Source organism: Lissotriton helveticus, chromosome 2_1 (assembly GCF_964261635.1).
Source record: "Lissotriton helveticus chromosome 2_1, aLisHel1.1, whole genome shotgun sequence".
NCBI classification, from domain to species: Eukaryota; Metazoa; Chordata; class Amphibia; order Caudata; family Salamandridae; genus Lissotriton; species Lissotriton helveticus.
In genome coordinates, this window is record NC_136059.1 from 118,895,159 (window position 1) to 118,907,770 (window position 12,612).

A 12,612-nucleotide genomic window follows, 5' to 3' on the forward strand; every position below is an offset into this window, starting at 1 on the left:
GGGTCCGCAGCATCTGCCCATGTGTCATGTTGATCTTCAGGATCAGTGTCAGCATGGTAGTTTTACTCATCATAGTCACCCTCCCCAGCCTCCACATCTGAGTAAGTGGGCGAGATTGGAGCAGTGTCCTGGCCACGTGGAGTTATTAGTTCAACAAGAACGGGTGAATCTGTGGAATCCTTCTTCTTTAAAGGAATTGTGTAGGACTCCATAGGCTGTGCCGGTGTGATCTTTCGTTTGTAAATGGAAAGTTTACCGGTGTCGGCGTCGATGAATTGTTCCGACTGCTCCTCCAGCAGGGGTCATCGATGCGTTGTGCCCACAACTGCAGGGCTAGGCTTCGGCCCCGTGGACACCTTCATGGACGCCTCGACAACCTTCTTTGGCGCGAACGCTTTCCGCGCCACTTTCGGCGGCAGCATAAACTGGATAGGCGCCGTCGACTTTTGCGGTTTGGCGGCAGGCTTCGGCGTGGAAGTATCCTTCGGATCGACAGCGGAAGCTCTGTCCCTAATGCGTTTCAATGATTCCGACACCTGCTTCGTGAAGGAGGCGGACGGCTGCGTCGACTCGACAGGTGCCTTTGAGCCACCACCATGTGCGGACTCGAGGGGCGTAGCACTTTTGGCCTTGTCCGGCCGACGCGCAGGATCGACAACTTTTGCAGCTCCGAGTCCTCTGTCTGTGTCGACGGCCCTCGGCGCCGAAGTCTTCGGGTCGACGACCTTGACAAGTGCTTTCGGTGTCCCAGTCTTCGGCTCGACGCCCTTGAGCGACTTCACCGGTTCGACAACCTTTTTTGTCTTTGTCTGCACCGACAGGTCTGAAGACGTGGCGACACGCGCTTTCGGTTTCGACGGCGCCTCTAGCACTTTCGCTTTTGTAGAAACCGAAGCTTTCTCTTTTGGTTTCGATTTGACCAATGGCGGCTCCTTAGAAGTGTCCGTAGCCGGGCCCGGAGGCGAGACTGTGGAACTTGGTGCAAGATCTTGGGTAAGGCCATGTGGCGATCCCTCAACCTGAGCCGTAGATAATGTCTGAACGGGGCATAGCTCCTCGCTTGAGCTATCTTCCCTGGCCCCATAGGCCCCATCGTCGTCTCCTACCTCGTCGACGAGGTCTTCTGCATCGAGCATTTCTACGTCTGCGTCGTAGTTGGAGTCGATCTCCACCGCTGGATTGGAAATCGGCTCTCGATCTTCCTGCTCGTCTGCCTCTTCTCCCTCGGTATCGAAAATGTTGACCGGGTCAGGTGCCGTCTGCTGGGCCTCCTGGCGCGCCACGCGCCGAAGTCGAATCGTCTTCTTGGAGCGGAAACGAGAACAAGCCATACAGTTGGCTTCATCGTGATCCGGCGACAGGCACTTGTTGCACACCGGTTGGACGTCGATGTGGGGATACTTCGAGTTGCACACGGGGCACCTTTTGAACTGGCTCCGTTCCATGATGGTTTGTTGAAGAAGGCCTGTAGCGTCGACCGGGCCTCGAGCACTGAAGAGTCACGCGACTCCTCTGGATGTTCGACTCGGGAACTGAGCTGGAACAGAACTGGGCACCGATCTGAAGACAATACCGACGATATAGGAAAAGGCCTTTGGGCCAAAAAGAAAGTTTCTATTGATTCCGAACTTGAGTGATCAAATATGCATCCGAATCCAATGGCGGAAAAAAACAATCTGGGGATGGAGTCGATGCGCACTGTAGTCCAGGGGAGGAGCCACCTATATCGTGATACTTCGAAGACTCTTCCAGGACAACAATGTGCAATCATCCGGACCCAACACTAGGCTGCGATCTATGCTATAGATATGAATTCAGCAGCCCACATGCCTTGAACCATTGTGTTAATGTAGTTCAGCTTGGATAGGACTAAGGATTGCACCACAGTCTTTAGGTCTTCGATAGGGATGAAGGGCTTGACTTAAAGGTGTTTCAATCTGTAGAAGGCAATGTTAGCTGAGGTATGAATATGTTCTTTCTTGTTTAGGTTTTTGTCAAGAGTAAACCCCAGAGATTTGAAAGAGTTGGAGATAGATAGCTTGCAGTTTAATTCAGTGAGGTTGTGGAGCCAGATATCTCCCTACCACCATCTCCAACATCTCCAACCACTTGCTCTGCTTGGTGGTGGTCGCATGGTTGCGGGTGTGTTTACACTTTTCCGAGCTGTAGTGCCAATAATGAAATCTGCCTTGACAATACCCCTGATGTAAGCTGGTGGGTCCTGGAAGGATTGCCTATACTTCTTTTCAACCATGGGGTCATGAATTTAGTGGCGTCTGGCTCCCTGAACTCATTTATCTCTTATTCAAGGATGCTCAGTAGCATTGGATGATTCTGGTTATTCCTTTCTGAGGGCATGAGTGCTTCCAGTAGGAGCAGGATTCTATCTGATACTTTTCGAATCTCATTCCATATATGCCTGCCTCCCTCTTGATGACCGCGACGTATGCAGGGATGTCGTATGGTGATGGCCTTGACGGGTATATGTCAATCCCTTCCTCCAGGAAGCCTGCTTCAACATCCTGCTATCCTACATCCATTGTGCCTTTCAGCGAAGAAAAACTCACTTTCATTCTGGCCCCTCCTCTTTCTTATCTACTTGCATGTAGGCTTCCTTTTCTGGCATCTCTGCCTGACCTACCTCTGGCTCTGTCTGTGGCTGGTCCCTGTCTCGAAGAGGTAGAGTAGGGATCGTGTATCGCACTAAAAAGTCATCAAACTTCATCTTTTGTAACAGCAGAGCCTCCATTCCGGCATCAATCCTTTTTTTCTTTCAATGTCGGGAATTTTCTATTCAATAATGATAGCCTCTTGTTGTTACTCCAATAGTCGGAGCCCCATCTCCCTCCAACGTCCTGGATCATCTTTTGATGTTGAGACTGGAATTGAGGGTTTTTAGTCAGTGATGGCCATGTCTTTGGGCATGTGAGGCTCTTTTTATTTTCTTTTTCCCTCGACTGTCAAACCACTTGGAAGCAGTATGGTTTTGGAGTGTTTTGACTCGGATGGTCTCTGCTCTGCACCGGATGTGATGTGGTTACCTTCCACATTTATCCTTCATTGATAGGTCTTATCAGCGTATTCTCCTTTTAGGCAATAACTGCCTCCATGATGTTGGTAGATTCGCCTGCGCCAGTTCGGTTCCCTTCGGGTTTTCCTTGCCACTCAGCTTCTCAAGTTAGGAGTCCACCTTTGTTTCGCCCTTGATATTACAGTCTTGGTTGAAACTCCAAGCAGGCTTCACAGTCACCTGAACAATAGTCTCTCAGCAGATAGAGGATGCATACCTTGTGACTGTCCTTCTGGGAGAATCTGTGATGACCCATGAAGCAGAAGGGTAAAGGGGTGTGACTCATGCAGTCTTTACACTCTCAGACCCACTTAGTCACCTCAGAAAACACTCAGGTGTTTTCGGCATTTTCTCGCTACGTTTGTTGGTTGTTAATTATTTTATCATTCATTCTGAGCTTGTTCTTCATTTCTCTCAATGAGAAATGTGTATTTCTGCTTCTCGATCTGGAGTGCTTGTGCATGATTCTAGACCCATTGGATGAAAAAAAGAATCTCAGATGGCGACCATGCACACAAGGGCTTCTGAGACATAAGTCTGATGTCTTCAAGTAGAACATACAGCCAAAAGGTTCCACATGGAGGACATCACAGAGGGGAAAAAAAAAAAGACTCAAAAGACAACATTCCAGACCAAACCATTAGATGGCAGGATAATGAACATCATGTGGATCTTGAAAAGATTTGTGCTGCAAAACCATGGCGTAGACAAAGACCAGGCAGGTCGAAACGCGTCAGCCGAATAAATTTACTATTTGAATTTCCTGCAGTGCGGGCTATTTCCTGCGTGGCAGCACGAGTACTGGATTGCACAGCTATACGGGTCCTGGGCCCGTTTAGCCCTGCACCAATTATACACACACACACACACACACACACATATGTATATTTATATAGTCACACAGAAACACATATATACACACACACACAATTAAATAGTACTTTGTATTTCAGATATAGTCACATGTGTAAGATCATATGCAGGGCATGTGAAACACTTACTGTTCATATTTGTGAAGTGTAGCTTGCAGGAGGCTAAGAGAGTACACCAGCCCAGCAGCAAAGCTCAACTGCTCTCCTACCGCTCCTCGTAGGCCAGTTCGATCTGCGCAGCTCTCATTGAGATCAAACTTCTCTTGTGCTTGCTGGCTGATCAGTTCAGCCTGTGACAAATAAACACATAGGAATAATGCAAATGTATACTGGCGTTTGGGCAAATTGTTCAGCAAACCCTTAAGATCATGGAAAACCCTTGTGGAGAATGTTTGCGAATCAGAACAAAATCATGTGATTCACTGCATATGAAGAGACAGAGGCAGCTGATTTATTCATGGCTCGTTATTATATTACCTGCTTTTGCCTCAGTGACAGGTTACTAAAACATAATGTTAATGTCTCCAGCAACATTAACAGACATCTGTAGACATGTGTTAGCCTTTTTACAAGTAAATTTATCTTGCACCTTCCACATCAAACTAATATTTTTCTTGCTTCACATAGTGAAGGCATTTGCAATCTGCTAACATCCAGAAATTCTCGGAATTCCTGAGCCCCCTTGCGTTCTCTCTCAAATCCACCTTCACGTTTAGATGATCGAACTTCGTCTTTACACAGCACATAACTCAGACTTGCACCAATTTAGTATCTCTCCACTGGACAAATTACTTCAAAGAGCTAACCAATAAAGTCAGTCCTGACAAAAACATTTCACTTTAACGTGTGCCCACAGAGGTTTGCATCGTACTGTTTTTTCTGTCGATTATTCTTCGGCATTCTGCTATCCCATAGTCTAACTACAATAGAGCTCTTGGCAGCTGAAAAGGAAGGTTGGTTGCCATGTCAGACGAGCCTAAAAACGTGAAATGTGTTGGTTTCCATACTTATCGTTAGATAAACAATATGTGCAACGGAGCACAGCATAACATTTTCAAAAGTAACACCCGAGTTAAAGCATGCACCGGGTAGCCTGACATTAATCAATATTACTACTGTTTGCATTCGGGCCACTCTTACATGAAATACAGACTTAAAGAAATACAAATAGACATACAGGGCCAGCAGCATTTCAAGCCAATCCATGAAACTAACCACCAACACATGCAAGAGGAGCTGCATCAGCAATAAAAATAATGTGATCCATTTACTTTCTAGCTGTGCATTTTGGTACACAAGTGTACAGCAATCCTGGTGCAACCAGAACCATTCATACACCGGAGGTTCAGGCTTTGAAATGTATCAACAGCACACCCTTGCAAAGCCCAGTCTAGGCCACAGCCAGAAACATACTAGAGTGGAGGTGAGAGATAACTAGGAACAGAAGATGAAGACACCTACACCCCAACTCGTATCCTCAACATATAGAAAAGAGTCAGGAACACAGAAAGCAGAAGGTTCGTATTCGCAAAGCAGTCCAGCCAAACTGTCAATCCTCTCTCTGAGCCACATCAATTGTCTTGCTCTCTAACTTTAGGAGCATTGTCTGCCACCTGAAGGAAAGCTCTTTCCGGCAGCAGCAGAGTCAGGCCGGACAAGGCCCCCAATTTAAACCTGGCCCGCTGGGACCACCATCTATTTCATTCTGCAGGGTGACAGCTCCGACCTTAACTGGGTTATTGAAATGGTCTGTGCTGCACTTCATCATACTTTTCAGCATGGGCAGGTATCAGACAGATCTCGTCTTCTCAATGAGAAAAATCGCTTTCCTCCTCAAAGACCTGAAGCTTAAATTAGTTGTGTTGCAGCACCCTCTATATGTGACTTTGATAGGCAATGGTGTCACACGGAGGGAGGCCTTCAGAGGGCATGGCTCCAGGTGGGTCACCCTAGCCCTGGGTGTGACATGGGCATGATGGCCCCAAAAGGCTTGTTAGAGTGCCATTGACCGGAGTCAATATGGTCAAAGTGGGAAGAGAATGTTTTTGACTGAGGAGGTTCTGGTGTATGAAGCTGAGGAGGTGCTGGTGTGTGTGTGAGGCCGAGGAGGTGCTGGTGTGTGTGTGAGGCCGAGGAGGTGCTGGTTTCTGTGTGAGGCCGAGGAGGTGCTGGTTTCTGTGTGAGGCCGAGGAGGTGCTGGTGTGTGTGAGGCCGAGGAGGTGCTGGTGTGTGTGAGGCCGAGGAGGTGCTGGTGTGTGTGAGGCCGAGGAGGTGCTGGTGTGTGTGAGGCCGAGGAGGTGCTGGTGTGTGTGAGGCCGAGGAGGTGCTGGTGTGTGTGAGGCCGAGGAGGTGCTGGTGTGTGTGAGGCCGAGGAGGTGCTGGTGTGTGTGAGGCCGAGGAGGTGCTGGTGTGTGTGAGGCCGAGGAGGTGCTGGTGTGTGTGAGGCCGAGGAGGTGCTGGTGTGTGTGAGGCCGAGGAGGTGCTGGTGTCTGTGTGAGGCCGAGGAGGTGCTGGTGTGTGTGAGGCCGAGGAGGTGCTGGTGTGTGTGAGGCCGAGGAGGTGCTGGTGTGTGTGAGGCCGAGGAGGTGCTGGTGTGTGTGAGGCCGAGGAGGTGCTGGTGTGTGTGAGGCCGAGGAGGTGCTGGTGTGTGTGAGGCCGAGGAGGTGCTGGTGTGTGTGAGGCCGAGGAGGTGCTGGTTTCTGTGTGAGGCCGAGGAGGTGCTGGTGTGTGTGAGGCCGAGGAGGTGCTGGTGTGTGTGTGAGGCCGAGGAGGTGCTGGTGTGTGTGTGAGGCCGAGGAGGTGCTGGTTTCTGTGTGAGGCCGAGGAGGTGCTGGTTTCTGTGTGAGGCCGAGGAGGTGCTGGTGTGTGTGAGGCCGAGGAGGTGCTGGTGTGTGTGAGGCCGAGGAGGTGCTGGTGTGTGTGAGGCCGAGGAGGTGCTGGTGTGTGTGAGGCCGAGGAGGTGCTGGTGTGTGTGAGGCCGAGGAGGTGCTGGTGTGTGTGAGGCCGAGGAGGTGCTGGTGTGTGTGAGGCCGAGGAGGTGCTGGTGTGTGTGAGGCCGAGGAGGTGCTGGTGTGTGTGAGGCCGAGGAGGTGCTGGTGTGTGTGAGGCCGAGGAGGTGCTGGTGTCTGTGTGAGGCCGAGGAGGTGCTGGTGTGTGTGAGGCCGAGGAGGTGCTGGTGTGTGTGAGGCCGAGGAGGTGCTGGTGTGTGTGAGGCCGAGGAGGTGCTGGTGTGTGTGAGGCCGAGGAGGTGCTGGTGTGTGTGAGGCCGAGGAGGTGCTGGTGTGTGTGAGGCCGAGGAGGTGCTGGTGTGTGTGAGGCCGAGGAGGTGCTGGTTTGTGTGTGAGGCCGAGGAGGTGCTGGTTTGTGTGTGAGGCCGAGGAGGTGCTGGTGTGTGTGAGGCCGAGGAGGTGCTGGTGTGTGTGAGGCCGAGGAGGTGCTGGTGTGTGTGAGGCCGAGGAGGTGCTGGTTTCTGTGTGAGGCCGAGGAGGTGCTGGTTTCTGTGTGAGGCCGAGGAGGTGCTGGTGTGTGTGAGGCCGAGGAGGTGCTGGTGTGTGTGTGAGGCCGAGGAGGTGCTGGTGTGTGTGTGAGGCCGAGGAGGTGCTGGTGTGTGTGTGAGGCCGAGGAGGTGCTGGGGTGTGTGAGAGGCCGAGGAGGTGCTGGTGTGTGAGAGGCCGAGGAGGTGATGGTGTGTGAGAGGCCGAGGAGGTGATGGTGTGTGCGAGGCTGAGGAGGTGCTGGTGTGTGCGAGGCCGAGGAGGTGCTGGTGTGTGTGAGGCCGAGGAGGTGCTGGTGTGTGTGAGGCCGAGGAGGTGCTGGTGTGTGTGAGGCCGAGGAGGTGCTGGTGTGTGAGAGGCCGAGGAGGTGCTGGTGTGTGCGAGGCCGAGGAGGTGCTGGTGTGTGTGAGGACAAGGAGGTGCTGGTGTGTGTGAGGACGAGGAGGTGCTGGTGTGTGTGAGGACGAGGAGGTGCTGGTGTGTGTGAGGCCGAGGAGGTGCTGGTTTCTGTGTGTGGCCGAGGAGGTGCTGGTGTTTGTGAGGCCGAGGAGGTGCTGGTGTGTGTGAGGCCGAGGAGGTGCTGGTGTGTGAGGCCGAGGAGGTGCTGGTTTATGTGTGAGGCCGAGGAGGTGCTGGTGTGTGTGAGGACGAGGAGGTGCTGGTGTGTGTGTGTGAGGCCGAGGAGGTGCTGGTGTGTGTGTGAGGCCGAGGAGGTGCTGGTGTGTGTGTGTGAGGCCGAGGAGGTGCTGGTGTGTGTGTGAGGACGAGGAGGTGCTGGTGTGTGCGAGGCCGAGGAGGTGCTGGTGTGTGTGAGGCCGAGGAGGTGCTGGTGTGTGTGAGGCCGAGGAGGTGCTGGTGTGTGTGAGGCCGAGGAGGTGCTGGTTTATGTGTGAGGCCGAGGAGGTGCTGGTGTGTGTGAGGACGAGGAGGTGCTGGTGTGTGTGAGGACGAGGAGGTGCTGGTGTGTGAGAGGCCGAGGAGGTGCTGGTGTGTGAGAGGCCGAGGAGGTGCTGGTGTGTGCGAGGCCGAGGAGGTGATGGTGTGTGTGAGGCCGAGGAGGTGCTGGTTTCTGTGTGAGGCCGAGGAGGTGCTGGTGTGTGTGAGGACGAGGAGGTGCTGGTGTGTGAGAGGCCGAGGAGGTGCTGGTGTGTGAGAGGCCGAGGAGGTGCTGGTGTGTGCGAGGCCGAGGAGGTGATGGTGTGTGTGAGGCCGAGGAGGTGCTGGTTTCTGTGTGAGGCCGAGGAGGTGCTGGTTTCTGTGTGAGGCCGAGGAGGTGCTGGTGTGTGTGAGGCCGAGGAGGTGCTGGTTTCTGTGTGAGGCCGAGGAGGTGCTGGTTTCTGTGTGAGGCCGAGGAGGTGCTGGTGTGTGTGAGGCCGAGGAGGTGCTGGTGTGTGTGAGGCCGAGGAGGTGCTGGTGTGTGTGAGGCCGAGGAGGTGCTGGTGTGTGTGAGGCCGAGGAGGTGCTGGTGTGTGTGAGGCCGAGGAGGTGCTGGTTTGTGTGTGAGGCCGAGGAGGTGCTGGTGTGTGTGAGGCCGAGGAGGTGCTGGTGTGTGTGAGGCCGAGGAGGTGCTGGTGTGTGTGAGGCCGAGGAGGTGCTGGTGTGTGTGAGGACGAGGAGGTGCTGGTGTGTGAGAGGCCGAGGAGGTGCTGGTGTGTGAGAGGCCGAGGAGGTGCTGGTGTGTGCGAGGCCGAGGAGGTGATGGTGTGTGTGAGGCCGAGGAGGTGCTGGTTTCTGTGTGAGGCCGAGGAGGTGCTGGTTTCTGTGTGAGGCCGAGGAGGTGCTGGTGTGTGTGAGGCCGAGGAGGTGCTGGTTTCTGTGTGAGGCCGAGGAGGTGCTGGTTTCTGAGTGAGGCCGAGGAGGTGCTGGTTTCTGTGTGAGGCTGAGGAGGTGCTGGTGTGTGTGAGGCCGAGGAGGTGCTGGTGTGTGTGAGGCCGAGGAGGTGCTGGTGTGTGTGAGGCCGAGGAGGTGCTGGTGTGTGTGAGGCCGAGGAGGTGCTGGTTTGTGTGTGAGGCCGAGGAGGTGCTGGTGTGTGTGAGGCCGAGGAGGTGCTGGTGTGTGTGAGGCCGAGGAGGTGCTGGTGTGTGTGAGGCCGAGGAGGTGCTGGTGTGTGTGTGAGGCCGAGGAGGTGCTGGTGTGTGTGTGTGAGGCCGAGGAGGTGCTGGTGTGTGTGTGAGGCCGAGGAGGTGCTGGTGTGTGTGTGAGGCCGAGGAGGTGCTGGTGTGTGTGAGGCCGAGGAGGTGCTGGTGTGTGTGAGGCCGAGGAGGTGCTGGTGTGTGTGAGGCCGAGGAGGTGCTGGTTTCTGTGTGAGGACGAGGAGGTGCTGGTGTGTGTGAGGCCGAGGAGGTGCTGGTTTCTGTGTGAGGCCGAGGAGGTGCTGGTTTCTGTGTGAGGCCGAGGAGGTGCTGGTTTCTGTGTGAGGCTGAGGAGGTGCTGGTGTGTGTGAGGCCGAGGAGGTGCTGGTGTGTGTGAGGCCGAGGAGGTGCTGGTGTGTGTGAGGCCGAGGAGGTGCTGGTGTGTGTGAGGCCGAGGAGGTGCTGGTGTGTGTGAGGCCGAGGAGGTGCTGATGTGTGTGAGGCCGAGGAGGTGCTGGTGTGTGCGAGGCCGAGGAGGTGCTGGTGTGTGTGAGGCCGAGGAGGTGCTGGTGTGTGTGAGGCCGAGGAGGTGCTGGTGTGTGTGAGGCCGAGGAGGTGCTGATGTGTGTGAGGCCGAGGTGGTGCTGGTGTGTTTGAGGCCGAGGAGGTGCTGGTGTGTGTGAGGCCGAGGAGGTGCTGGTGTGTGTGAGGCCGAGGAGGTTATGGTGTGTGTGGATGTGGTGCCCAGGGGTAGCAGGTTTAGATAGATTGATTACATGTCTTGTCTGTAGCCTTCCTAGGGATAGCAGAGGATTATAGCTCCTCCGATACCTGTTCCTCATTGTGAGCCCATTCTTCTCGAGTAGGAGAGGTGTTTGGGGCTGGCCCTACGAGGCTGACCACCCTGAGAGGTTTTCTTTAGATGGATAAATAAAAAAATTCTGCTGCCTGATTTCTGCCACCTCACAGACTTCGAAGTGAGTAAGGCCTCACACAAATCAGAACTCGACATTCAGGTCTGTTTTGAAGCTCATCTCAGGGCAGGTCTCAATATGACCCGATTGAAAAAGTTGTAGGCTAGGAAAGGACGTAGGCCCAACCCTAAATGTAAGGATTCTGCCATGCATGCATATCTACAGCAACACAGTTCACCATTCATCACAAACAACTACTTAAAGATCAGTGTCATAAATGTGGTTGCAATAGCGAGAAGGATATTAGGAAAGCACAAGTCATCCACTAGAAAGAGGTCATGAAATTCTTCCGGGATGTGCTGGTTAGGCATCCCATTTCCAAGCAAGAGCCAGAGAGATAGAAAAGGCTTCCATAACTTTAAATTGATAAGCATTGCTTTTGATTTATCTACCGTTTACGCTACATGCCAGCTACAATTTACACTCACCTTGCATATTAGTCGTGGAATAAGCAGGAGCACAAGAACACAGTCGTGGTCTCCCCCATGACGGAGGAAACTGTCAGGCATGAACGAGGTAAGCAGGGAGACATGTCTGTTAGCCTGCAGCACTTCCATTTTCCGCAGCTCCATTTCGATGGCCTGAGACACAAAGCATGTTATATTGAGAGAAATGTTATGTGTATGAAAGGTTTAATCAAGTAGACTGACCCTTCAGTCTTTGCATGCTTCACTTTAATTTTTAAAAATTCTAAAAATAATTAAGAGGTTTTCAAGAAACTTTAAACACATTTTGTTTGCACCTGTTGTCAGCAAGAGCATGCAGCGATTTCTGCACGAATGTCTAAAAATGTAATAAGCAAAAGCAAAGATTTTAAAATGAGCCATTGACCTAAAAGAGGAAGTAAAAACTGGGTTGAGGTGTGGGTTAGTGATCAGCTGTTCTTGATGGTCACTGTAAAAGGACTCCAGCATGGCCCAGGTTGCTTCAATAATTGAGTCTTTAGGGACTGTTACTTTAGAACAGTAAGTGAGGATTAGTTACTGTGCTAAATCCTGTTTAAAACAACACGACGGCCAGTTAGCTGTACATATTATTTCGCTTATTAAACAATTGATATAATGTGTGTATCTGTTTTCCTAGCGAATATCCCCCGGACAAAGGACGAATTTAGATCTGAAACGCGTCAGTGTCTTAATGAGAATATGGCTGTAATCTATTAATAGATGCATGCCTGCTAATAAATTCAAGTTTAAGGGATCAAGTGCTTGAACTGCCCTAAAATGATCATCTAATCGAGGAACGCTGTTGAATTTTTCAAAGGCGAGATTCAATGAACTTATCAATAAACCTTTGATGAACAAGAATTCATGAGCATCATTGTATAAACTTTGAAAGTTTGTCATTGGCTAAACTAGAGACAGTGCCCTGTGGGACAATTTCTCCCAATGGAATAGCTATATTCTTACTAATTCATGCTTAGATCATTGAAGGTTAAGAGCTCAGACCTTTACTGCACTTGATCAATATAATGGTAATGGGGTCAACAAAGAATGTAAGGGTAAAGGAGTGGAGGTCATCTTCATCAGCCATTATTTTGACATATTCCTTTAGGGCTGTTCACCTGGCTCCTTGCCCCTCCCAATTTACTGGAGTTAGGACACCAAACACTTTCAAGAAAGAATACACTCAAAACGCAGAAACTGTTGGGAGGTCAAGTTTCATTCGCAAACCCAAGGGGGGCCACATTCTAGCAGGGGCAATGCAGGGCCTTGAGGTACACCACAGGTAGCCTCTGCAGGATATGATGACATAACCAACTTCAGCTTTAAAGCTTGCCCTGTTGGGAAAAAAGTTATGGACCACTTGAGGGAGGAGTTCCTGATCCCAGTGCATGTGCGAGGTGATGGAGTAGGATACTGTACAGAACGAGGTTTATGGGGTGAGAATACACCCGGGGGAAGGGAGACCTTACTTACCAAGTGTTAACCCAAAGCAGTTATGTTGTACTCATGTCTGAATCTTCATTGGTAGGTATTTTGCAGTATGAAGTGGTAAAACTGTACAAACAACAACCTAGTCAGAGAGCTTGAACTACTAAGATATCCAGCTATTGGGAGATGGTTAGGGTGAGAACAGCGGGTTCAATGTTGTTTCTTTAACAATAATTTAGAACCAAACATTTGGGCA

The 12,612-nt window shown here is 51.8% G+C and overlaps 1 protein-coding gene across 9 annotated transcripts in view; it reads right to left on the reverse strand.

The window, feature by feature from the left end:
• The window catches only part of DCTN1 (dynactin subunit 1), a 669,529-nt gene that overhangs the window by 187,511 nt on the left and 469,406 nt on the right, over positions 1–12,612 (reverse strand). For all 9 annotated transcript variants that reach the window (XM_078674588.1, XM_078674584.1, XM_078674585.1 and 6 more), the window contains 2 exons: positions 10,911–11,063; positions 4,072–4,232 (listed from right to left, as the gene is read on the reverse strand). In XM_078674588.1, the coding sequence (XP_078530714.1) occupies positions 4,072–4,232; positions 10,911–11,063 (314 nt within the window). The remainder of the gene's footprint in view (positions 1–4,071; positions 4,233–10,910; positions 11,064–12,612) is intronic.